This window comes from Pholis gunnellus (genome assembly GCF_910591455.1).
Source record: "Pholis gunnellus genome assembly, chromosome: 7".
NCBI classification, from domain to species: domain Eukaryota; kingdom Metazoa; phylum Chordata; class Actinopteri; order Perciformes; family Pholidae; genus Pholis; species Pholis gunnellus.
In genome coordinates, this window is record NC_136533.1 from 13,459,036 (window position 1) to 13,486,738 (window position 27,703).

The 27,703-nt window shown below is 43.1% G+C and overlaps 1 protein-coding gene across 1 annotated transcript; it reads left to right on the forward strand.

The window, feature by feature from the left end:
• Window positions 1-1,146: 1,146 nt before the first annotated feature.
• otogl (otogelin-like) lies at window positions 1,147-27,429 on the forward strand (the record flags this gene model as incomplete). The annotated part of the gene is made up of 57 exons (XM_079162523.1): window positions 1,147-1,219; window positions 1,671-1,713; window positions 2,050-2,095; window positions 2,338-2,416; window positions 2,521-2,613; window positions 3,695-3,849; window positions 5,490-5,611; window positions 5,875-6,080; window positions 6,634-6,758; window positions 7,027-7,133; window positions 7,333-7,439; window positions 7,552-7,677; window positions 7,767-7,875; window positions 8,718-8,764; window positions 8,842-8,987; window positions 9,099-9,225; window positions 9,396-9,573; window positions 9,744-9,868; window positions 10,463-10,672; window positions 10,882-11,050; window positions 11,187-11,261; window positions 11,508-11,551; window positions 11,795-11,960; window positions 12,589-12,696; window positions 12,914-13,052; window positions 13,862-13,996; window positions 14,152-14,298; window positions 14,391-14,510; window positions 14,731-14,847; window positions 16,795-16,951; window positions 17,205-17,231; window positions 17,368-17,547; window positions 17,627-17,905; window positions 18,001-18,118; window positions 18,210-18,289; window positions 18,391-19,316; window positions 19,771-19,948; window positions 20,078-20,220; window positions 20,303-20,326; window positions 20,452-20,544; window positions 20,621-20,810; window positions 21,077-21,294; window positions 21,617-21,758; window positions 21,862-22,047; window positions 22,179-22,391; window positions 22,659-22,763; window positions 22,880-22,987; window positions 23,140-23,241; window positions 23,328-23,432; window positions 23,584-23,624; window positions 23,733-23,796; window positions 23,961-24,139; window positions 24,244-24,348; window positions 24,423-24,542; window positions 24,887-24,932; window positions 27,057-27,136; window positions 27,229-27,429. 57 exons carry the CDS (start codon window positions 1,147-1,149, stop codon window positions 27,427-27,429), a joined length of 7,854 nt encoding a protein of 2,617 aa, XP_079018649.1.
• Window positions 27,430-27,703: the final 274 nt, after the last annotated feature.

Sequence of the window (27,703 nt, forward strand, 5' to 3'; positions counted from 1 at the left end):
CAGTTTGAAGTGTAGATGGCAACAGAACAATAACAATGAAAAAAGAAAAATTGGGTTCAGAGTGTGTTCTTCCTCAATATAAAAGGAATAAGAGAGTCAATAAACATTATAAGCCTCACAATAATACTATTGGGCTCAGCTATTTTGCATTGGACTGTGTTATATTGTGCAGATGCTGCTTTTATTGTGTCTGCACCATGGGCACTATGGTCAGCACCATGCGCTTTGACAACAATCAGCAGCAATCCTACTTCCAAATGTGGCAAATATTTAAGTTACATATACTTAGTTAGTCAATAATTTACCATATAGCACAGCAACTCATAACTGCATAGTTTACTGAGCTCCAAGGCATGTGGTGAGGTGTTTTCTTTCCTTTTATTTTTGACACTAAAGGTAAAAAATAATTTAAATATAACCTCCTGCCTCTCACCAACAACATAAACATGAATTAAATACTTTATTAATAGACAAGACTTTTGCCTCACTATTTTTGAGCAAAAACATATAAGGTGGCGGGAGTGCACACTGCCCTTTTTTACTGCAAATTGTTATTTGGCAAAGTGTTCACTCAACATCATGGCTTGGTAAAACGTGTACGTTGTTGCTGTTCTGTAAAGTGTCGTGGTTTCGTTACAGTGATGAGGTGATCTTACTGTTTTGCTGACCGGTGGCTCATCGATTCTGGGTTAACTATTTGTGGTTGGTTGACACACAAAGGAAATTCGCTGCCCTCTGTTTTGCTCCATGGCGCCGCCGTTTTCCTCCGTTCATGTCTACGTCAGTGGCGTAACACCTAGGTCATGTGGTCAGACAGATATTCAACCGTAACTTTGGAGGTGAAAACCTCCGTGATGGAGCGACTAGACCTCTGGGCTCTCACACACACCACAGAGGCGAAGAACCAAGCTGGTCTGGCTGCCGAGGATGTTGGGACTCTGTTGTGACAGAGAGCAGTGCACGTGCTCACCTGCCCACATAGGTGCTTACTCGTCATCTGCTCAGGTGGGCTGGTCGCCACCAGGTGGGTTTCACAGGTACGACCAAGCATCGTCCCGGTGCTACCAAACATCTTAAACCCTTTCCTCCCGGGACCATTGAGATGCACCGTTAACGTTTCGACGGAACTGCCTTTCGGACTCTGAAATGAACTTAAAGTGGACAGTGAAACGATTTCTTCTTATGTCGTTTTCAATCTCCCACTTGCTGTTACTTGAGGGTGAGTCTGACAGTTTTACTTGTCTCCTAAAATGTTTATAATAGTCTTCTAATATAGTTTGCTACACAGATATGAATGTGAACTACATTTAACATAGAGGGATATTAATAGTCTATTCTTTATATTAGTAAGTCACATACACTTGTATTACAAGTTATTTGTTAATATGATTGGTGTAACCTTTCTTTCTTTTTATTATATGTCAGTGGTCATTTGCTTTTATACATATCATAAAGCATACTGCTCTCCCCTACTGCTCTTTCATATTGTTGTTTCCTAACATGGCATCTAACTGCTAAATCATTACAAATGACACAGATGCGAATTACTAAAATGTTTCAGATAGAACTCCTCTTGATCTTCATTTAGCTACATTTCAACAATTTTTTTATAATAAATAACGGATACATAATTAAAAAATGTAATGTTGATTGTATAACTTTGTGTTTAGGAGCTCAGAGTCGACTTTCAGTGGCAGAAGGAAGAATACAGAGGTAAATCGTAGGAAGAAAGGGAACAGAAAATATGTCCTGACATTACTAGTGTGGCCAAAATACAAGTAAAATTGTGTAATAAAAATGTATCTGTATGATATTTCCCAGGTCATGTTCACAATTGTATAGCAGACAGTGATTAATGCATTTGCACTTTCTGTTTCTGTCACTAGAGTGTGTGGCCGAGATGAGTGTGTTTGCGAGTCCACTTGTGTGCATGTGAGGGTTCAGTTAAGAATAGTGTGGAGTCCGAATTCAAGTGGTGTAAAGTGCACTTAAGTCTCCCCTCTGACTGTTTCTTCCCACTAATGTGCATGTTTGTGTGTGTGTGTGCAGAAGGGCTAATGCACTTCGGAGGAAACGGGATCTCCTCGGGGAGGAGGTTGGTACACTACACCTAAGAGAACCAGAGGAGTTCAGGGCACCCACAAGCGCACAACACCCTAACCGGCACAAAGCTGTCTTTGTAAAGAATGAGACACACATACACTTTCTCCCACTCAATCTGACGCAACTTTTAACTTACAGTGGCGAGTTACCAACGGTTCAGCACTGTGTCACTGATGCTGTTAAAAACGTAAGACTTGTTTAAGGAACTACTCTAAGTGTTTATTGTTTTCCAAGACATACAGACCGCTGCTGTCGGAGGGTACTCTGTCACGCAGCCTTCTACACAACTACACAGCCAGAGATTCCTCTTCAGGTAAATATGCTGCTTATGAAGCGACCCATTCACAGATGCTTAACACCATCATTACCCAGATAGACGGGGATAAATGAACTCGAGCTGGTTCATGTCTTTCCCAGAATATTGTGGCTGCCTCAATGGTGGCTGGTGTCAGGAGGGCGGTGTGTGTGACTGTGCTCAGTTCCAGGCACTGGGAGACCGCTGCCAGATCAGTGAGTAAGACACACAAACACACACAAACAACTACATTATCTTCCTTTGGTGTGGGATCAGATTTGTCAGAATATCGTCCACATGACAGTGTTATTGTGGATTGACAAGCAACCATTCTTGGTATGCAACAGACTCATTGGTGAGCAGGCTTACACATTTTTAATATCAGCATACAGTATACAGTTACACACTCATTTAAACAGGAATGTGTATGAGATTGTTTCCGTGTGTGTGCGCATCAGACTCACCAATCATTCAACAAAGGTTAATTACATGCACACACTCCAGTATTAATTATCAGATTCCCCCCCCCCCCCCCCCCCCCCCACACACACACACACACACACACACACACACACACACACATATACACATAGACTTTACTCCCTACAGCAGCAGATATAAAATCACATGCAGTAAGGTAATAGGGTAAGGGCTGAGTGATGAAGGTTCTGGTTTCTATATTCTGAACAGACTCCTTATACGGACTATCAGGAGATCTGAGGTCGTAATTATGTCAAAGACATTTATCTTTTCTCATGTTGGAAACAATATACAGTAGTTCCTTAGGGACCTGTAACTGAACTGAGGTTGGAAATGAAATCCTAAAATAGACTATCAACAAGAAGATAAATACTACACATATTTAGCACAGTCGAGTAAAACATAGTAGCATTAATAACAAGGTTTCTCAAAAAGATCATAAAAGCCTCATTTAAAGACAAATAGTCAAGCTTCCCACCTGTAATGCAACATTTTGAAGGTCAGGGATCAGAGCTGATGCCACAGAACACATGTTCTAAAAATGTTCAATATGATTGGGACATTTTGTTAATTGAATTGTATTGTAATTAAATTATGCAGGGAGGGTCTTAGGCATTATCTCTGCATTACCAGCTATGGGGATTTCCTGTAACAGAGGGCTCTTTTTTTTTTTAAAGAAAATGTGGGTATTCATTTTCCACTGATAAGATGAATGAAGATGATAACTTACCCTCTTAGTTTGACAAAAAAGGATTTGCGTCACCACATGAAACTGAATGTTTGAACGTCTGAGTGAATTGTCCATTTTCCTCTCAGTACCTAACCAGGGCCAGGATAGAGACGCGATCTGCAGGTCGTGGGGTCAGCACCACTACGAAACGTTTGATGGAATATACTTCTACTTCCCTGGAACCTGCTCTTATATCCTGGCCCAGGACTGCCACTCAGCTGCACCACAGTACACGGTGTGGGTAAGAGCACACAGATCGAAATTACCCACTGAAATATTTAACCAGAATTGAACTTGTATGTATACGGGGTCGTTTGGCTTTTTTACAATAACACCATGTTTACATTCAAACTAAAATAATCCATAAGTCACAATAAGAAGCTAAAATTCTTCAGCATCATTTTTTATGTTATATATACTTTAACCAACCAAAATCCTTTGACAAACAGGAGTTAGATAAGGGTTATATAACAGTTATTGTCAACCCTCTAAAAGATGTAATTATCATATTCCTTTGGTTAGTTTTAAATTGTCTGTGTTTGGCATACAGCATGTTCCTCTTGACTTATTACATAATTTTACAGTTTAAATTTGGGAACAGAAGTCTACACTAGAAGACTACACGAATATGTTGCATTTAAAACTCATACTAAAGGGATAGTTATGGTTTTTTGAAGTGAGGTTGTATGAGGTACGTATTCATAGTCAGTGTGTTAACTATATGGTGTTCATCATGCGCACAGTTTGTAGATACATGAGAGCAAAGCAATGTACTGCTGTGGACAGGGGCAGCAACAAAACCTATTTTAGACACCTAAGAGAACAGCCCACTTTAAATAAGTGTTCGCTATGTTTATGATATTTTCACCGCTGTATCTTGCCGCCAGGCAGTCCTTACCGACAGGGAACTGAATTAAAAGTGAAACCTATCTATGCTCTCTTCAAAGCCCCACAAAACAATTTCACTTCAGTTATATATATATAACGACAATTTGAAATGATATTGATTTTGTAATAGGTGGGTCTTTCTTTTAGGTGTCTAAATTACGTTTTGCTGCTGCCCCCATCCACAGCAGTACATTTCTTTGCTCCCGTCCTGTTTGCGTCTTCAAACTGACGGTGTGCCGACCGCCATCTACTGTAGGTAATACCCTGACGATAAGCACCTCATACAAACCAACTTCAAAACACCCGAACTACTCCTTTAAAAGCGGACTTTTCCTGGCCTTGTTTAAAGGATAAGTCTGGTGATATTCTCTGTTTTTGTTGCCTATAAATCTCACGAAAAGACCAAAACTATTGTTTAGTCAAAGCCTAATATACTATTGTTTTCCAAAAACACATTAGTAAGCCACACTGTTGGACTGGGTGATATGTTTCTTTCCTACCATAGAAATGTAGTTTATGTTTGAGTAATATTTGCTAACATTAGGACATTTTAAACAGATTAACTAACCGATTAATTGTCATTTCTGGTCTTTTCCTGCCTTTTGTTAATAATAACAAAATAGAGGATTTTAAAAATGTTTTCCTTTAAGCTGACAAATAATGCGAATAACGTCAAACTTGTGTAACATTGCTGATTAAGGTATTTCGAAATTAAGGTCTTAAAACGTTTCTAACTCTGTCTATGCCTTGCATCCTCTGTCAGACATTGTTTGATAGTTATAACATAAGTAAATCAAGTTGTTGCAGCAATTCAGAGGGTATGTCACAACAGACATTTGTGGCAGTTGGTTGCAGCATCAGGTGACTGGTTTTTAGAACGCTAGCTTAGGTTACAGGCCGTGGCTAATCCTTAGTACAGTAATACACATCCATCCTTTTCCCCCTGTGACCCTTTAAAAAAATATCTCTTTCATCTTTTTCTTGTCTTCTCAGGTCCACAACAGCAGAGTGTGTGACGGAAGTGTGCATTCATGCCCAAGAGCTCTCAGTCTGTTCTTCCCAAATGAGGAGGAGATCCACATCTCTGGATATCAGGTCCACCAGGGAGGCCGCAGGTGTGTGTGTGTGTGTGTGTGTGTGTGTGTGTGTGTGTGTGTGTGTGTGTGTGTTGCTTCTGATTTAGAAAGAGAAAGACGCAGATAGATTTCGAGAGTCTTCAATTAAAAACATCTTGACACAAAACTGTAAGAACAGAAATGGAAAAACAACTCAGTGACTCACCGCCCCATCAACACCCACTGGGTTATCGTTGCGCATGATTTTCAAAAAGCTTGCATTCTCTGTCACTCTCTTGACGTGTCTGTCTCTGAAATGTCAGGTTAAGTCTGCCTCAGACTGTTGGCGGTGTGTTTATTGAGCGACTGGCCGATTACCTGCTGGTGAAGAGCGTGTTTGGCTTTTCTTTGGCCTGGGATGGAGGCTCGGGCGTCTACCTGAAGATGAGTGAGGAGCACCAGGGGGGCCCCTGCGGCCTATGTGGGAACTTCAACCATCTTGCTGGCGATGACCTCACCACTCCCCGTGGTAAGAGTCGCCCCCCCCCCCCCCCCCCCCCCCCATCCGCTTATCCCTTCTCTCAGCACCCACTCACCTCAATTATTATTATTATACACTCCACACTGATTCTGGCCAATTATAGGAGTGGTGGGAGAACAGAGTGGAAGGATAGGGGAGAACCGATAGTTTGGGGTTTGAATGGCTGGAAGGAGCAAGAATTCTTCCTCAGATGACCAGTAATATGAACTGCAGTCCCCTACTTGTTTGAGCAGAGAGCTTTCCATTAGAGCGAGGATGAGCTGAGAGAAAGAGGGAAAACAACTGGAAAGGCTCCGACTATAAAGCTACAATAGACATTTACGAACACAATTCTATCACATTTCCTCTTAATGCTCAATTTCTTTTTTATTTTATTGGATTAATACAACAAACTATATTTTATGTTTAATGTATATGTGTTTGATGACAATATGGAAAGAGAAATAAATGTGTTCATGTTTGAATAGTGCATCAACTGTACTGTTTCTTTACCCCTCGTATGTGCTTAACAATGAATGTATCTGTTGGCTGTGTGTTTCAGGCATTCGGACAGACGAACCTGCAGTGTTTGCTAACAGCTGGGCAGTGGACCTGCCTCACGAGAGAGCCTGTCCCTCAGTGGACCTTGACTTCAATGGGCCCTGCCACTCTGAGTCAGATATGGATGTAAGAACCACAGACACTTTCTCTCTACTCAGTATTACTATTGGCATACACTCAATTGTATGTCATCTTCGTATACCATGTAAATATTTGTTTAGTTAGCTTTCTCGTGATTCAAAGACAAAACAACTGACATCTCTGTTGATGTTTTAAGAGGATGGTCCTTGTGAGTTAAAAGACTGCAGCAGTGTTCGTTTTGCTGTACCTCTCTGTATATTATATTATGTGCTTTATATTCATACCATACTGTATTTATTGTGAATGTGTGCAGGATGCCATAGAGAAATGCAGTGCACTTCTCTTCTTCCCATTTCTGTCGTGTCATGAAAACATTGACCCAAATCCCTTTGTGGCCAGCTGTGTGTCTGACATTTGTGTGTAAGTCAAAACACTTTGTTGATACATTCAACCTTTTCTTCAGCCTGTCTTTTCTTTGTTGTTATCAGTGTAAGCCCAGTTACAGAATAAACCTTTAGCTACAGCACAGGCTTCAGTTGTAGAGACTTTTCAAATGAAATAAATACAATTCCCAAAAACAATTCATATGTAGTTTTTTTCTTCCTCTTGTTTTTGTTAGATCTGATGATGAGGAAACGTTTTGTCGAGCCTTGGTTGAATACACCAGAGCCTGCTCACATGTTGGATACCCAGTAAGAGAGTGGAGAGACAGCTTCCCTTCTTGTTGTAAGTTACGACTGAGGCGCAACGTACATTTTTATTAGGTCAACATGTATTCCATGCTTATGCTCTGTAATCTGCCTTTGTCTGAAACTCAGGTGTTTGTGTTTGTATGTAGATGATGGCTGCGAGGAGAGTTTTGTCTATAGAGACTGTATCAGTTGTTGTCCACCCACCTGTACATTTGAAAAAGAGTGTCTAGGAACCAACTTGCATTGTCTGGATGGCTGCTACTGCCCTGATGGTATCTAATTCTCGACCAATTACTGTTAAATAATGTTAGTTGATTGACCTCTGAACTTACTCTTAACTTTTCAATCCTCTTTTCCACAGGTCTAATTCTACAAAATGGAACATGTATTGCTGTTTCTCAGTGTCCATGTGTTTACCATGGTACTTCATATGTACAAGGACATGTGCTTCAACAGGGATGTAGTGTTTGGTAAGTATGGTAAAGTAATCACTCGTGAGCATGCATCAGTCCAGCATCGCGTCATCGCCAAGGCTGCGCCTAATAATATATGTTGATATTTGCTTGCTTGAGTGGTGCTGTAGTACCGTCATACAGTATAGTAGCGTCATGGCCGGGCGTGTGACGCTGCCTTGCTGAACTGCTGCGTCGTGTGGTGTCCACACAGACAACGTTAGTGCTGCTGCCAGCCTTTTTTCTACATAAACTTTGTTTGATTCATTTCATTTCATTATAAATGTTATTTCAGATTATTTTAGACAGAAAAAGGTGAAGAAGCATGTGCTCATTTGTAAATAATGATAATAATCCATTAAAAGCCGGTACTTATCTATGGAGCTGTGCAAGTCAGTGCATTGCTTTTTTTGTCAGCCTAGCCGAGATCAAACAGGTTGGTTACTTACAGAAAACACTGACATGTAGCCTAACCACACCTGGGGATTCTATCAAACATGTATAGATGCCCAGATAAGCAATATCTGTTAATTGTGTGTGGTCTTTGATCAACATGGAGGGGGGAGACTGAAAGGTCATGACGGCGATCAACTTTCAACTTATTAGGGTATTGCGAATGCTCAGGTTCAGTCAGTGTTGCAAAATGATTATTGACTAGTTTAACAAGAATTACATGCATACAAACAAAAATTACGATCCAAACACACGTCAAATGACATTGACATCTATAGGATCTCCGGTTTTCTGTCCCCTAAAAAGTGGTGCTACTTTGAGTTTTTTTGAAGTACCCATATGTGCCGGTCTGATGTATGTACTATAGCGTTGCCAATGTGCTGTTAACCTACTGTATGTTCTTTTAGTGTGTGCTTCGGAGGAGTGTGGAACTGCACTGAGAACAACTGCACAGGTGAGTTTACGCTTTCAGAACAGGTCAGTTACTGAAGGGGAAACAGATCAATTACGGCACCTCTTCTCCCTTCTTAGCCGAGTGTTCGGTGGTCGGTGACGTGTTTGTGACGACATTCGACGGCAGGATGTTTCTCCAGCCGGGGTCGTGTCAGTACGTCCTGGCAAAGAGCCGCAGCAGCAGCAGATTCGCCGTCACGCTGCAATATACTACCTGTGCAGAGGTAGCGTGCATGATTACTTGTATACACACACACACACACACACTCAACAACCATGCAGTTTTCTTTCTACATAGATATAACCGGCCGTCTGTGTGGTCTGTGTGTCTACAGCAGCAGGTGTGTATTCAGTCAGTGACAGTGGTGTTGGATGAAGATGTGAGTCGACAGATCACTTTGACCAGAGAGGGGGAGGTGATAATTGGTGTTAACCCGGTGCCTGTCCTGCCCTATGTTGATGGTAGGAATCACAAAAGCTCTTTAATAAACCACAGGTTTATGTTACATATCAAATAATTACGCTGAAATAATTCCTCTTCGTAAGGTAATAAAAAGATGATTACGTCTGCCTTCTTTGACAGTAATTTCATCTTTGATCATGGGTTTCGATGTTTGTTTCTGGGTACATAGATGCATTGGAAGTGCAGAAGCTGACCTCCGTGTTTACACAGTTGAAGGCAGGGATTGGTCTGAGGCTGCATTATGATGGTCGAGGGGGGCGGGTCTATCTGCAGCTGGACAGCCAGTGGCGTGGACAGACGCTGGGCCTTTGTGGAACCTTCAATGGAAATCTACGAGATGACTTCCTGTGAGCAAGTACTTCCCAGTTATAGATCAATGTTTAAAATATCACTCTACCTGACTGTGTGTGTGTGTGTGTGTGTGTGTGTGTGTGTGTGTGTGTGTGTGTGTGTGTGTGTGTGTGTGTGTGTGTGTGTGTGTGTGTGTGTGTGTGTGTGTGTGTGTGTGTGTGTATAGGTCCCCAGCAGGAATGATAGAGGGCACACCTCAGCTTCATGCCAATGCTTGGAAGGTTTCTTCTGCTTGTGTGGCTCCAGTGAACCTGCCCATCATAGACCCATGTGAGATGAACCAGCACAATGGTAATAATGCCGTCATCTGTTTTTAGCCTTTTGGGTGTATTTACTGTGTTTACGTTGATTTGGTATTAAGAAAATGAAAAGTAAGCTACAGAATGCTTCACATGAGGAGGATAAATTCCATGGGCTTAAATGCCAGCAGCTCTACAAACTGCACTGTACATCCGGACATCCGAAATATTATTTTAATACGGTTATCAAAGGCAGCCAGAAATGACACATAGGTTCGAACTATTGGGATATCTAATCTTGCGCATTGTGGTACCCTATCCTAACTGGCTGTGACCGATGCAGCATTGCTCTGCGCGCCGTTTTGAGCTGAACGTTTCTATTTATTCCTGTTGCTTGCTTTGAGTTGAAATGAGAAGTTATCTGTACCATACCTCTCTTCATTTCACTACAAAAGCTTTAACAAGGTTGCAGCTGGCTGCAGGGAGATCACCAGGGAGTTGAAAGTTTCCGACTTGCAGTTGTCTATATTGTATGTCCTTTCCTGTAAATATTACAGTATATAGCGTGTGTTTTCTGATTCAAAAGTACAAACATTGGTATATAGCAAGTAGGTAATACTGCTATATACTGCTGTATATGTTCTAGTATTCTATGCATCCCAGTGTGAGGTGCTTCTGGGGAGTGTGTTTGCCCCGTGTCATGGCTACATCAGTCCAAACATCTACCAGCAGCAGTGCCGCTACCAGGCCTGTCGTTGTGGAAGCAGCTGTTTGTGCACAGCACTGGCTCACTACGCTTACCTCTGCTCCAAACACGGAGTTGACGTTAATTTCAGATCACACGTCTCTGAATGTGGTGAGTATTTAACTGGGTTTTATCCATACTGTGTTGTTTTCAAAAAATACTTTTAAATGTTGAGTGAAATGGTGCTATATGTGTGGATTGAGTATTTGTCTTTGTTCAGAATCAGAAAAACGTTATTGTCCGTCAGGGTGATGTCTTTGATGTGGCTCACACAGTACAAACCTAATTGTGTGTGTGTGTGTGTGTGTGTGTTTGCACAGGAGTGGTGTGTCTTGGAGGCATGCTGTACCACTCTTGTGTGTCGTCTTGTGGGCGTTTCTGTCGTGCACTGTCTAGCACGGAGACGTGTAACCCTGGCGACTGTGCCGAGGGGTGTGGCTGTCCAAACGGCAGTTACCATGACGATGTGCGCCAGCGCTGTGTGCAACTGTAAGACTTCGCCACCTCATACATCATCCTAATAAAAGTCATCAATTGCTATTTGGCTGGAACACACCTACATGCAAACACCAACAGAGAAAGCCTCGTCCTGAGTCAATGTAATTAGAATAAAGTTTCTCCTCAGGTCTCAGTGTCACTGTTACTCCATGGGTGTTGTGTCACAGCCAGGGGAGGTGACCTTCAGCGCCTCTGGCCCCTGGTGAGTCACAGCTGGCCCTGACCTTCACTGAAAAGTGAAAACTCACTTTGGCTGCTCTGCTGATCACACACAGTGTAAAATCCTCACGCACACACTTTCTGTCTAATACGGCTGAGAAAGCAATAAAAGCTTAAGTGATTGTCAAATGAGACGTAGAGCTCTTAAACTAACCTTGTATTTGATAACATTACTCTCTTTCCTGAACACTCAACCTCTTTTTCTTTCCCTTCCTGTCTCCTCCATCAGCCTGTGCAGAAATGGGAAGATGGAGTGTGTGCCAGAGGAAAAAGGTAACCTCTCCGCACTCCCCCCCCCCCCCTCCCCTCAGTTCCTGCTCTCGTTCTTTCCAACAACAAAGTGCCGTTTCAGGCTGTGTCCCTCTTGCTGAAATCAAGAGCCTTATGTCTGTGGATGTAGCTTGTTTCCCATGACTGGCTGTTGTGTTTGATGTTTAAGGCGACTGGGGAATTGATTTTCTTAAATGTGTCTGTGTGTGTGTGTGTGTGTGTGTGTGTTTTCGTGCATGTGCGTAGAGCCAGATAGTGTAGAGGTCGGGGAGTGTCCAGAGGGTAAAGTGTACCACAGCTGCAGCGAGCAGAGAGGAGGCGTGGCCTGTGCACCGACCTGCCGTAACCTGATGTTGAACCTCACCTGCCCTCCAAACACACCATGCATCCCTGGCTGCGTCTGCCCTCCAGGGTAAATACGCATCTGCTGCCTTCCAATATTGTTGTCTATTACAAAGACCATAAAAGTTATTTTTCCAGTTCACTCAGTTCATTTCAGAATAAACATCTACTTGCAGATTGTGTGAAAAAATGCTTGAGATCAGTGCTTTATCAGAGTGACCATTTCTTTGCATTAGTCCCTGCTTGCAACTGAGTTAAGATAATGTAACTTTGGCAAAAAAATCAACAACTTAAGGAAGCTAAATGTTGATTATAATGGATTACAAAACACTAAATCAAGTCTCTGCAAGTGGATTTTCATGCTGTAATGAAAGCAACTGAAACCAGTGGCGGCCTGGAAACTAGTCAGTAGTCATCTGTAATCAATGAACAAAACCACAGGTTTAGTCTTTGTTGTGTATTTATTCAAGAAACACTGACAGAGCATGTACAGTCGTGTATGCTTGTGTCAGTTTCAAACTGAAAGCCTTCATCAAGGGCAACTTGACCATATTCAGTGGAAGGTTTTCTTATTTCCTTTCCACTCCTAAATTATATTAAATCACAGAACTGGGAAATTAACTTACTGTAGTATGTGTTTTAATTCAGCTGTTTGCATGTTCTGTATGTCCTACTTAAGTTATGTTTTACCTGTGAAGGCTGGTGCTGCATCATAGCAAGTGTTACTATCCAGAGAACTGCCCTTGTGCCTGGCTGGGCCTTGAATACCTGCCTGGAGAAACTGTGGAAACACCATGTTACAAATGGTACACACCTTTACTGCACTCCCCATTTGTATTTTCCCATAGATGGAGAAACATCAGACTGAACATATTCATGTTTTACTGCATTTAGTATGTGTAATTCTGCATGTATGAAGTCATTTCTAACAAACTGTATCTCAGAACATAAAATTGTATAATTCATAGTACAATGAGTTTCACTTTACTCTTCTCATGTTCATCTGCCTGTCCGTCTCCTCAGTGTGTGTCACCGTGGCTATTTTAACTGCAGCTACTCACCGTGTCCAGCTGTTTGTACTGCCTACAGCGACAGACACTACCACACCTTCGATGGCCTCGAGTATGACTACTACTCTGACTGTCAGGTCTACTTGCTTAAAGTGAGTAGATTCATTGTGTGTGTGGATCTCTATAAGTACACTGTTACATGTGCAAATAAAAGTGTAAAATGACGTAATTGACCTTACAAATTCATAGATTCAGTTTGGGCACTGGAATGCTAATCAGGTGGTGTAAGAATGCTTGTGCTAGACTGTGTCAGAGAAGTGTGTGTGTGAGAGAAAATGTATGTGTTTAAGTGCAAAGAAGCAGCATCCTCTGTGTTTCCTGACCAAGACTGGTTTGGATCAGGGAAAGAACATCCAAGCTTGTTACCTTGGAAGAGAGAGGGCTTTTTAATTAGAGCAGATTAAGGTGTGTGTGTGTGTGTGTGTGTGTGTGTGTGTGTGTGTGTGTGTGTGTGTGTTGCTGGGTTTGCACCACGGTAATGCTAGCAGACGATGCTCAAAGCTGTAGCGACACAAAGAGACCAGTGTTCACTTCAAACCCCAGGACTCCTGCGCTCCCAGGGATATAGAATTAGAATTAGCAGAACAGACATTCCAATTCAGACCTGACAGGCTGCCGACCACCGTGCAGACATGAAAAGAATGGGGAAGCAGGTCAGAGCTGTGTCTTAATTGCCTAGAGGTGCTTCCTCTTCTTGTCACCCCTCATGTATCCAGAATGACACTGTTTTCTGAACAGGTACAGTCAAATTTCAAGTTATATTTCTGGTTTCTGCCTGCTGAGGCTAAAGAAAAAGGGCTTAACAAACATACAAAACACATTGTGTTGTGACGGAGATGAGAGGAGCTGACAAGACTTCCCTCCCTCGCGAGAGTAATATTTTGTCTTTCCCTCTCACCAGAGTTCAGGAGAAACCGAGGTGTCCATTGTTGCTCAAAACAAAGACTGCTATGAGAGCGGCATTGTGTGCATGAAAATACTGGTCATTCACGTGGGACTTACCAAGATCTACTTCACCGACAACTCTGGCAGCCCTGTATGGACTATACCCACACAGTCACGCTCTCTCTTTACCACTTCATTTATATACCTGTGTCTCTTTTTTCCTCTAACAAATATGTAAAAGAAATATATCAATACAAATCCAGTGAATTCTGCTCATATCAGGTTCCTTTTTTTGTCTTGCCTTAGAGCCCGTCCTCTGTTGTAGGTCGAGGATCAGAGTTTGAGCTTTGGAAGGCCGGCTACTACACTGTGGTTCACTTCTCGAACCAGGACCTGACCATACTCTGGGACCGCAAGACTACTGTTCACATTAGAGCCGGACCTCAGTGGAAGGTCTGGACCAGGAGCAGATTTCATTATATTATAAACTGTTATTATGAAAGGACTCTGAACACATGGCTCAGTGTCTTTTCTTTCTAATTTAGGGCCTTCTCAGTGGGCTGTGTGGAAATTTTGACAGTGTGACAGTGAACGATTTGACCACCTCCAGCCACATGGAAGTCAATAATGCACAGACCTTTGGAGATAGCTGGGCCCTGGGACAGGTATGAGTCAGCCCAGCTCCTCCACTCCATTGATTCTCCCCTTACCCTCTTTCTGTCTTTCTGTCTTTCTGTCTTTGTGAATCTCCCACCACTCCCTCTTTCACTCCTCTCCAGCTCTCTGTTGCTCCTGTAATGTATGTGTCTCCCTCGAGTCCACTGTGATATTTAAAAGTAATCAGACACTCAATCACCTTCCGTGTGTGTGTTTTGTGTGTTTTAGTGTGAAAGTGACTATGTAGTTGAGCGACCGTGTGAAGGCGACTTAGGCAGACAGCCGTACGCCAAGAGGGAGTGTGCTCTCCTCTACAGCGATGTCTTTGCACCCTGTCACAACGTGGTGAGTGCCATTGAACTGGCGCACACACATACACACAAACATGGAAAGGTTATCTTGCAGCAGTGGGAGTAAAGGTTGGTGAGGGGTTATGGGAACAACTCCTCTAACTGATCCCAGTGAATACGCTCCAATGCTACACACAGACAGACACACACACACTTAAATGTTTTATTACAGTTTTGTATTTCTCTATGTGGCCAGCAGATGGAGCTATGTATATACAGTATGTAAAGGGAACACCTCATAAATACAGTAGCCAAAGATAACATTGGGACACCCAGACTTACTTTACCATAATGGACACGCATATTTCTTTTACAATTCCTTTGTTCTCACGTGTGATGCTTTTAATGTGCTTTCCGCATGATATGATTATTGATGGTTTATATACTTCGCCTCGTAAGTAAGTGCTGTCATGGCACTGGTTTGAGCATTACTCCCTTCTTAATAAGAAACAGACACATCGCACATGAAAACATTGTTTATTTCCGCCTTGTTATTAAAGTAACAGTGAGTAAGTGAATCCTGTAGTATCCCATTCAGTTTTTATGACTTAGCCCAGAGACCAAGATCTGCTAATTTGTGATGTTCAGCACTGCAGTCTATATGCTTGTTATTTGGCACTGTAACCTAGCAATACAATATGAGCACATTTGTTTGTAGTATAGTGAGAAACATGGCCTTGTTCTTTACTTATCATTCTGTAATAGGTGGCAGGGAGGCATCTGCACTGATTAGTCACTTTACCAGGAAGAGTTTGTTTTCTTTTCCTTGGGTCGTTGTAGAAAACACAGTTTCACACAAATAAATAGATCTGAAGGGTAGTAGTTAGCTGCTATGACACTTTTATTCTATAAGTTCATGGTTAGAGGACAAGAGAAGTGAGTGTCACATTCAGATTTCTTGTCAAAACTGAAGTAAGGGAGGTCATATTTAATGCCAATGAAGTTATCCAAACATACATATTTTAGTGGCTTTGCTGGAGTTGTATCCACATCATAATGGGAGAGAAAAGCACCCATCCATGGAAGTTACTTATAAAGCTTGCTTTCTTAAGAAAAAACAACTTTTTTCTGGCTTCTCAGAATGTAAGTGTCCTTTTTCTGCAAAGACACATTCAGTTTGTCTGGTTTGTATAATCTGCATGACAGGACATCTTTGGTAGCCAATGTCCAACTTAAACTCATGAACAAGGGAGATGCATGGTCGAACAGAAAGAATGTGAGAAAAGAAAGAAATTGTACTGTACTAGAGAGCACCCTGCGGTATAGGTATAGGACAACTGACACATGTAAAAACGGATACACTTTACAGTAACTATTGTTGTTTCAATACATTCAGTATTGCTGGTAAGATAGGATTCCTTTATATTGCATGATACTGCCCACATTTCACAGATTGTGTTGATACAGAATGTTTTTTTTGATTGTTCATAACCAGTATAGAAAATAATAAAGGTGTCTGAATTACTCCAGAGAACCTTTTTAATAACGGGACTGTATTACATTGCAAGCCTGATGCTACACTCAGGTTACAGCACCCTACCCTAATCAATAGTTGTGCTTCTCACATTCAAAAGGGAAGGTAACAATACATATCAAAGTTTTGATGGGATGAAGTGTGCTGTTTTTGTGCATTGCGGTAGCCCGTGTCATAAACACAGAGGGACAGTTAACTGTGCCTTTGGACAGACCAACTCATTGGTGATGCATTGTGTCCGTGTGTCATCGAGCTCATCTGATCCCCTCTGCACCAGAGGTTGACCCACATTCCTTTGTCCTGATATCTCATCACTCCTTCCCTGTCTGAATAATTGAAAACTACTCACCCCCTCAACAGTGTCCCCCAGCGACAGTCGCCTGGTTCATTTTATGATTGGGTGTTTGTTTGTATGTGACTGTGTGTGTTTGTGTATGAGCATGAAAATATGTTGTGCGTACCCTCCAGGTGGATGTGGCCTGGTTCTATAGGAACTGCCTGACAGACACTTGCAATTGTAACCGTGGGGGAGACTGCGAGTGTCTCTGTACGTCCATTGCTGCGTATGCACACAAATGCTGTCAACAGGGGGTCATAATTCACTGGAGATCGCCCTCTGTCTGTCGTGAGTGTACACACACACACACACACATACACACACACACACACACACACACACACACACACACACACACACACACACACACATATGCTTATTGTACTTTGGTCAGAGATGTGACCCCTGCTTACCTCTTTGACCCACTTTGCCCAGTCCCTCTTTACAAACACCAATATTCTGCTATTTTTCATCTCATTCACATATTACCTCAAGCTGTTGAAATGTTTTATAACTTCTCAACTGTCTTACTCTCTTTTAGCCTATGATTGTGAATACTATAATCAAGGTGCGTATGAGTGAGGGTTAGTTGTTTTCAGAGAGCTATTTTGTTTGATTGTCATTTCCAAACCTTACACACTCTGATTCCCGGCTAGATTGTCACTACACCTATTTCCTCTCTCTTTCTCCCGCTTCCCCCGTAGAGCTAGGTGATGGCCCATTTTCCTTGGTGAGTGTTGTTGATAATGACACCATGTTTGGAGTGAATCGTAGCAGCAGCTCAGTGTTTCCTCTGGTGAGAGAGAGACCAGGACAGTTGCCTGCCCCAGGCTTACTGTTCAACTTCATGATCACAGAAGGCTTGCAGAAGGACAGAACATCTCGTGAGCGTCCACATTCACACAATTACACACTACTCTTTGTTTTTGGGGTGAATTAACCTCTATACGCTTATTTTCACAGGTGTCCCTGTGGTGTCACTTGAGTCTGCGGAGAGACCAAACTATTTCCTTGTCGTGTCAGGAAACAGCCGTCTTCAGTTGGAGCTCTGGAGTCGAGGGCCAGAGTTCAGTCACAGGGCAACCTTTATCCAGCACCAGGGGCTGTTTCTGCTAGGTCACACCTCGTTCGAGCTTGTCGGCCAACCTGGCATCTTTCTGACACTGACACGTACTGCTGCACAAGCTCAGAGATACGACTCCTCAGAGGGCTTCAAAGCCAGCAGCAGCTTCACACTGGAGGGTCAGAAACACATGCATGTACCCAACAGACATACACGTGTGTTTACATAAATGCAAAAACGAACTAATCATGTGTTTTTTCTCTTCCTCTGGCAGAGAGTAACTTTGTGATACCTTACCGTATGATGTGTGAGTGGCGCTACCAGGCCTGTGCTAGCCCTTGTGTCCACACATGCAGTGACCCAGCTGCCACCCGATGCCAGTTCCTGCCTCCGTAAGAGGCTTGGTTTATTAAAAGCACACATTATATAACCAACATTATCAATGCTTAGCTCAGGTGCTGAAATAGTTTGCATATGTTGCAGTGTGGAAGGCTGCTTCCCACGTTGTCCCAAGAACATGGTCCTTGATGAAGTCACCAGAAGATGTGTCTATGCAGAAGACTGTGAGTACAGCGGAGTGTTTTGCCATAGAGCAGTTAAGGTTTTCTATTTTTTTTTTAAATCAATACAAAATATGTACTTCAATATTAATCGTTTCTACCAGGTGTGTCCCTTCCCCCAACTCCGACACCCTTTGCATATGTGACGCGGTCCAACAGAACTACTGCAGCACCATCAACAACTACAACCGCTACAACTACCACTACTACTACTACTGCTACCACAAGGCCAAGAACCACAACCACCACTATGACCACTACCACAACCACCACTGCCGCTACCAGAGCAACGACTACCTCCTCCACTACCGTCAGGCCCACAACAACCACCACAACTCCCACTACTTCCAGTACGACATCAGCCACTGAGCGTGTCACCACTCCGCTGACCCCGTCTCCATCGACATCTCCTCCTGCTCCTCCCACCACTATTGTTTCTACCACTCTCACTCCCTCAACCCGGCCAGAGACAACCACTCTCAGCACGACTGAGATGACCCCCACTCATACTACGGTAACGACAGGGGTGACCACAACCAGCACCACAGCAGCTCCCTCCATCGCACCCACTGAGGCTACGACAGTCACCACCACTGCTTCTGCTCAATCCCCTACTACTCTTTCTTCCACCACCTTGCCCTCCACTCCTACCTCAACCAGCGTTACCACGCCATCGACGCCATCGGCAACATCCCCAGTAACTTCCACTCCACCTCCTCTAACCTCCCCCTCCACACAGCCACCACCCACCGCAGCAGTCACAACTTCCGCCACTTCTGTCCCTGAAACCACCACCGAAACGTCGGCCACTCCTCAGCCTACACCTGTGGACACAACCATCACGATTGAGACCACTACCCCTACAGACGCCTCAACAGCTATTGTGACAACCACAGCACCATTTCCTACAACCATCGAGTCCACCACTGAGCCGTTATCCACAGAAATAATCACAAGTCCTGACACGTCTTCTGTAACAGAGGAAGCATCAACCACACATCCTCTCCTCTTGCCCACTACCCCCTGCACAGTAAGTGTTATACTTGCACGCAAACACATTGAAAATGCATTTGTGTATTCAAATTGATCGGACAGTTCATTATGTAATTGATGACTTACATTAACTGCTTTACTTACAGTGGTTTCAAGTGATTATTTCGGTATCTGAAAGCGTTTTTCACAGCAGACATTTTGACTTGTCATAGTAGGAAAGGCACAGGTGTCAGTAATAACATTAAGGATGGCTCTGTTCTGTTTAATGTTAAGTGTCCCAGTAAGTAATGACAGTGTGACAGTGAGCCAACATGAACAATATCAGGACCTTGAAACTGAAGCAGTTAAATGAAATTCAGACATCACTCATTTTAATGACAGATATTAGTATAAACATTACACTGTGCACTCCTTCTGCAGATGGCTATGAAGGAGTGCTGAGACATGTAAACATGCTTTGTAAAACAAAATGTGTGTTGTTGTCCCCACAGCCTCCGTACTCCTACCGCATTGATGAGTGTGCTGAGTTCATCTGTTTCAACGGGGAGCTGCTGCTTCACAACTCCTCTCTACACTGTCGCTACAACACCACTCAGCCCCAGTGCAGTCTGCTGGGCCTGCCCATCCTCATCAACACAGACGCCTGCTGTCCACTGTGGCAGTGCCCCTGTAAATTTGGTTTATGTTAAAAAACTGATTTGCCCTGTGATTCAGTAATAGGCAGCGGTGGTGATTAGAATCCATTGTTTACGTCAATGATCTGTGTTGGATTGTACTGACACAATTTGCTTTTGCCAGGTCGCTGCACTGTGATGTCAGACCTGCGTGTCATCACATTTGATGGCAACAATGTGGCCTTGTATGATAACGGCTCCTACATCCTGGTTAACCTGCCCAGAGAGACTATTATTGGCACCGTGGAGAAATGTCCTACCAGCCAGGTAATGCCCAGAATAAAATATGTATTGCATCATAAAACATCTTAAAACTATTTTGTGAAATGTTTTTTTTTTTTTTTTGTAGAGTGTAAACTCCATCAGACGAACTGTGAGTACATTCTCTTCACCCCCTATCATCCCCTACAATGGTGTTTGCATTGAAATCAAAAGCTGTTATTCAATCAATAGATATTATCTTGTATCATGACATTCTCTTATTCCACTCCCCTACAGAGTCCTACAGGTGGAACATCTGGTCTGTGTTTTAGGAAGCTGAACATTACCACCTCCTCCTACAGAATAATTATCAACCGACTAGATCGCAAGGTGAGTCTCCTAATCGAATTTACTGCCAAGAGTTCAACTTATCCCACGTAAATAATGTCTGCCCGTCTGTCTCTAGGTGACAGTGAACTACAGACCTGCTCGACTTCCATTGTCCCGTCACTCTCTTTATGTGGAAGACACAGGCAGCATGTACCTGATCCACACACCTGGCGGGGTCAGCATACAATGGTATCACAGCACTGGCATCTTGGTGCTGCAGTACATCGCTCCTCATAATGCATCTGTGCCCACTCGAGGCCTTTGTGGTAAGTCCACACAAACACATCAGCTTTCACGACATCAGCAGCGGCCTCATTTATCTAAGTGCCTGCTATCAGCACCTAAAGGCTTAATGTCCAATCAGCAGCAGCACTTTGACTTGAGTCCTTATTGGATATGACAATTTGAGATGTTGAGAGCCATTTGGTTTAATTAACCACGCACACATTATCTCACTATTCACTGAAAAAGCACCAATATATCTCACACACACACGCACTTAAACCAAACATATGTCTGCACATTATGTCAGGTTGTTGTGATGGGAATCCAGAAGATGACCTGAAGCTGCCCAATGGTACAGTGGTCCGAGAGGTGGGAGACATGACGCTCTTCCTTCAGGCTTGGAGAGTCCACACAACCGAGGAAACAGAACACACACGCAGAGTCGGAGACAACTGCACCATCGGGGACTGCTCCACATGCCTCTCCATGCTCCACCAGAGAGCCTTCATGCCATGCCACAGCAAGGTAGCTACAGTATACACGCAGCGTTTTACAAGGTTGATCGTGTTTAGTTACTTTGCCGTGACTCCAGTATATGGATTGATTGACGAGTCAATAAAGAGAAAATCAGTCTGCCAAACATTCTCTGGGTCCAGCGTTTTCAATTTGAGGATTTCTCTCTATTTCATATCAGTGTGAATTTAAGGTCCTCGGGTTTTGAACTGTTGGGCGGCTAAAACAAGCTATTTGACAACGTCGCTGAAGGACATTTTCATTGCCCTCTCATAACATTTTAAAGACTAATTGTGTGTTCTAAAATAACTTTGGCCTGGTTGTGTGTTTTCAGGTTCCTCCAGAGCAGTTCTGTGACATCATGTGGGCGGGGGACCTGCACTACAAGGATCACCAGTGTGACTTTCTGGCGGCGTACGTGGCGGTCTGCTACACACATCAAGTCTGCATCAGCTGGAGACGTCACAACTTCTGCCGTAAGGCTAAGACACAGGCTAAGAAATAACAAACACAAATGCAGGTGAACTTATCCTTGTCTCTCATTTGCTCATGCATTGATAAGTGCCTGTCATCCTGTAGCATTGCGGTGCCCCCTTGGTAAGGAGTATCAGCCATGCGTGAGCACCTGCGCCAGCCGCACCTGTCTGAACAGAGAGTACTACGAGGAAACCACCTGCTCCTTCATCAGAGAGGAGTGTGTGTGCCGCGGTGGAACCATCCTGCACCGCGCTGACTCCCCTTACTGTGTTACTGAGGATCGTTGTGGTGAGTGACAGAGTAATTACATGCCTTTTGTGATGAAAATGGAACTGTCAGAGACTCTGAATTCATTTTGGACTGTATATTACTCCTAGACTCTCATACAGTGTGTATTTACTTGGCTTTGATGTATCCAGTGTGCACAGATAATGAGGGTAACCCCCGGGCCCCTGGCGAGGTGTGGAATGGCTCTGCCCGCGGCTGCTGTCTGTACAAGTGTATGGAGAATGGCTCTGTGGTGGCTGTCGAGCCAGACTGCAACTCTGTCCCTATACCGCTGTGCGAGAGGGAGGGAGAGTATGTACTGGATGTGTTGGAAGAAGGAGCCTGCTGCCCAAAGAAGATCTGTGGTGAGTTTAAAGATGAAGTTCTTTTTTGCCGAGCAGAGCATCTGATCCAAGTACAAACTTCTGGAGATTGCATTTGAGTGATGGAGGTTTAATCTTTTCCCTTGGTTTGTAGTAATATTATATTACTGGTGATGGTTCACCTATTCTTAGCTAACCAGTACCTCCAAATACTTCTAATTTCAGAGAACAAAAATCACAACATTTCAGTGAACATATATGACCCGTTCAATTATTTTTTTCTCCTCGTCTTTTTTTGCTCCTTGTCAGAGTGCAACATGACCATCTGTGACAGCGAAGCTCCACCTTGTGATAATGGCAACAGGCTAGTGATTGGTTACAGTGCTCTGTCCTGCTGCCCCGAGTACAGATGTGGTGAAAACAAACTTTTAATTGCTCCACTTTTGACTGCAACGTTTTGAGACATTTTGTAAACTCATTTTTTAATGGGATATTTGGCCTAAACACCTTACTGTGACTGTCTTTCTTAGAGTGTGACCCCATGGCATGCCCTCCTGTGTCTGCCCCCAACTGCAGGGAAGATCAGTTCCTAGTGGAGGTCAGGGGGGAAAAATCCTGCTGCTACTCTTACCTTTGTGGTAAGTTTTAATTGTGGTTCACAGGTCAGTGTAAAACGGAAATCTGAAGTCTTTGGCAGGAGGTTGGCCATCTGCTTTGTCTCAATCTTTGGCTCCTCCATCAATTACAGCAACAAAACTGAATTTGTTGTTTTGTTTTTCTGTCTGAGCAGTGTGTGAGTCATGTATTGAACCCATTCCAAGTTGTTCACATGGAGAAATTCTGGCTGTGGATCTAAACACAACCAACAGCTGCTGTCCACAGTACTATTGTGGTAAGTGTGTGAGTGTGTTTTTATGTGTGTGTTTTTTGTGTCTGTGTTTTCAAAGTCATGCTTGTACTTTCTCCCATGTGTTGCAGTGTGTGACGTCAACCTGTGCCCTGAATCATCTGCGACCTGTGCACCTGGTCTGTCTTTGGTTCAAACCGCTGTCCCTGGGCAATGCTGCCTGCAGCACCACTGCGGTACACACTCAAAAACACTCACATGCATATGTATACATCCTATCTGTTGCTGGTGGGTGTTGAGGTGATCATTGGATTAAGTCATGCGTGTCACGTATTTGCATAAACTTCACGCCACCTCTTTCTTTAACTTTCTGTCTGTCTCTCCCAGAATGCCAATGTGAGGACAACTCTCCCCCCATCTGTCAGGTGGTAAGTTAGTAAAAAGCTGCATCCCAAGTCCCTGTCTAATCAGGTCTTTGCTTGAAGGAAGAAAAAGTGAGCAAATTCAATCAAGTCAGCACTCTGTTTTTCTCTCAGGGGGAAGTCCTGGTCGAGGTTCAAGACAGTAGCACCAACTGTGGCTGTCTTCAGCATACATGCCGTATGTGTAACGCAAGCATGAAAGCACGCACGCACACACACACACCTGACACTAGTGTGACGATTGTCACAATTTCCAGGCTCCCTTCATCTTAATCATGAAAAAGATTTGTCATTTATGGTAGGGTATGATTATTTATCCTACGTTTTTCTGTGCGTGTACAGAGAAAGCAGAGGTGTGTCTTTTCCAAGGGGTAACAGTACTGGGCCCAGGCCAGTCTCTGGTTCAGTACTTTGAAGGAGAGATGTGTTACGCTGTTCACTGCCTGCATCACATAGATCCAGATTCTGGCTTCTACGCCATGGAAATATCCTCCGTCAACTGCTCCCAAAAATGTGGACCTGTATGTTTCCACATTTACAACATTTAGCACATGCCTCATCTACTTGTCTTCCCTTCTGTGTCTTTTACTAATTTTTCATTTCTGCATTCGGCTCATCTTTTTAGCACCAGGTGTACGTGACGTCCACGGACCCTCAGGTGTGCTGCGGCTCCTGTAAAAATGTCTCCTGTACTTTCAACAATGAAAACGGGACAGCAGAGCTTTTTGCTGTAAGAACAAATACATCCACATGTGCTCAATGCTCCACTTTATTGAGCAGTGCTGATTCTGATTGTGTGTGCAGGCAGGGAGTTCCTGGGTGGAGAACTGTACACGTTACGACTGCATGGAAACAGCAGTGGGTGCAGTGATACTTGCCTCTGGGGTGATTTGTCCGCCTTTCAATGAAACAGAGTGTATTCAGGTCAGGACCTCTAAATGTACTATAAATTAATTTAAGGTTAAACTCTTGAAGCCACTTGTTTTTTTGCATTCAGTTTCAGGTAGAACCGGTCTAATGCACAATTATAGTTGTTAAAATGGATGCTGTATAATACAGATTCAACACAGTGTCAAAAATAAACAGCACGGCTTAGTTATTATGTTTCATTCCCTGTTGGCAAATATTTATATATCAACTTGTCAATTATGACCGGAGGCTAATTGATAAGTGCACCCGTGTCATGTATTAAAATGTTTATTTTTGACTCTTTAAATTGTTTTTCCCATCATGAACTCTGGTTTCTCATCTTACTCTCCTTCCTACAGAATGGCGGTGTGGTTCAGAGCTATGTGGACGGTTGCTGCAGGACATGTGAGTCTCCAAATTTATTTGATGCTTCTGGTAATGCTTTGAGCTGTCAAAGTGGTGAGCGCCTTGTTGCCTGGCAGTGGTTGGGCTTTTTGGCTGAGTGGTTGGGGGTGGCCTGTTGTAGAGGGTGGAGATAAAGCCATTTGTTGGCCTTTCACTACATTTCCCACAATCCCTCGCTTTCCCAGTTTGTTCCCCTTCTGTTGACACAAGAGCCAGCAGAGCTTAGACAGAAGGAATGTTTGGTGGAAATGATCAATAAATGTAATAGGCTGATGAAATATGACAACATTTAATAGGATTACAAAGGCAATATACAACTTCCTGGACTTGTGCTTTGAAGATGATGTCGTGTGAACTGTTCTTCATGTCTACTTTACAAAATGATATTAAGTCATGAGACATTTCTTAATTGTTTGGATTAAAGCTTTAATAAACATGCAGTGGTGACATTTTTCTCTCCTTGCCCGCTTGCCCGCTTTTGCAGCGACCTTGCAGTTTGGCCAATAAGGTTTCTCCACGGTGAGCGTTTTACCAATGAGGATGCGAGATGGTGCAGGGGTTTGAGTTCGCCCTGCTGAGCTGCTCTTTGTAGTACATCAAATGACTGAGTTCCTTGGCTGGCTGCCCGGAGTGGCCCAAAAAAGAAATAAAATCCATGTGCATGCCAGCTGCACTGATTTCCTCCTCTGTGTGTTTGTGTGTTACGCTGTACTGTGTTTTTGTGAACCAAACGTAACCTTGTGTGTGTTCTCATGACATTCTTTGTACCCGGCGGCTGCGATCCTGACGATGCTCCCAGGTTCTGGAGTGGGTGTTTTACCGTTTACCGTTAATCCCGTAACCCCCACTGGTAGTACTAACTGTGACACAGGTACCACCACTTTGCACTGTCCCACTTACAATGATTATTTGGCATCCTGGCACTCAGTGACTCATTCACCTGCAATTTCAAGCTTTGTGTGAATGTGAGTCTATTGTGTAATTTATTGTCTTGTCTTTTCATTGTCTTTCCCCAAAACACACTACAACATGAACTAAGGCTGCACGATTATACCATCATGATAATCACGATTATTTTTTAACAATATTGAGATCATGATTATCCAACACGATTATTGGTTTTAGAGACAACATATTTTTATTGCACTTTCACATGCTGTGCTTTATTTATGCTAATGTGCAAATATTTGCATCAAATTAGGTTGTTCTTTAACTGAATTCAGTGCTTTTCTGTTTTGCCCATCTGCTCTCTGTTTTATAATAGAACAGAGAGCAGACATGCAAAACATGTGATACACAGTATATGACTCTTTTAGACTGCAGCAGTAACATTTAGTGTTTCAAAGGCTGCTTTTTTTAGGTTGCGTGTGTAGCGGCATGACAGCTCTACAAAAGTGAAGCCAAAACCTCTCGATCTCCATCTGGCTGTTGGTTTAGGAAGCGCTTCATTTGATGAGCTACGATTTATATTCGATTAATTGTGCAGCCATAACATGAACAACATCTAACCTTGCATTAATCTAATTAATAGTGCCAAACTATCCATCAGACAATATGCAATGTTTCATATAAGAAAGAAGGCTTTATCAAATCAAAGTGTTAACATCAGTTGTGAAACTAAATAAGCTCCAGTGTTACACATTCATCCATTAAGAAAAAGCTGAAGCTCATTTACTCTTTTCCTACATTCCAGCTCTACACATAATCCTTTTGACCAGCTTTGATTGGCTTAGAAGTAAGTTTAAATGTAGGTCAGTAGCCAATAAGAGAGACCAATCTCTGCTGTGAGGAGTGTGCCCCTCCCGTCACCCAACTGTCAATCAAAGCAAGCTCCTACTGCTGGGCAACAAAAAACACCTGCTCAATAGGCCTCTCGGGTTTGTGTGAGTGACAGATCTCTGCAGTAAAACGATCAGAGAGTATGTGAGTGAGCATATGTTTACCATTGTGTGTGTGTGTGTGTGTGTGTGTGTGTGTGTGTGTGTGTGTGTGTGCGCGCGCGTGCGTGCGTGCATTTATGTATGAACTTGCATCTTAATGTTTTTTGCTTTGAATGTCAATTCTTTTTTATTTCTGAGCGTTACTCTGTGTATGCATCTTATTTCTGTGTGAACGTGTGTGTAGGTAAAGAGGATGGTAAGACTTGCAAACGTGTGGCCATTCGAACTACCATTAGAAAAGATGACTGCAGGAGCAACGCACCGGTGAGAAAAGAGAGACACGCTAGCTAAATTATTATTATTAAATTATTAAAAAAAATGTATTCTTGTCATCATCCTGTCCCCTCCTCTCACAGGTAACAGTCTATTCTTGTGATGGAAAATGCCCGTCTGCCACCATATTCAACTTTAACATCAACAGTCACGCCCGGTTCTGTAAATGCTGCCGCGAGAGTGGACTGCAAACCCGCTCCGTCACACTTTACTGCTCTCGCAATGCCACAGTCGTGGAGTACAATTTTCAAGAGCCTCTGGACTGTTCCTGCCAGTGGAACTAAAACCAGGGTCCAGGCAGCAAAATGAATGAGAGCATAACAAATGAAGAGAATGCATGAATAGGGGGATGAATTAGATTTTTACAGTACCGATGAACGAGCATGAAAACCAGCCATGTTTCATTGTATTTGGTATATAAGTACACTTTACAACAAGTCGTAGTTGTAAAACTTAAAAGATATTGAAAATAACTGAAGTAAGATTGAGATAGTTTTCAAGTAGTTTTGTCTTTATTTTCTTGAAGAGCTGCTGTGCCATCCCAGTCAGCTCGTGCTT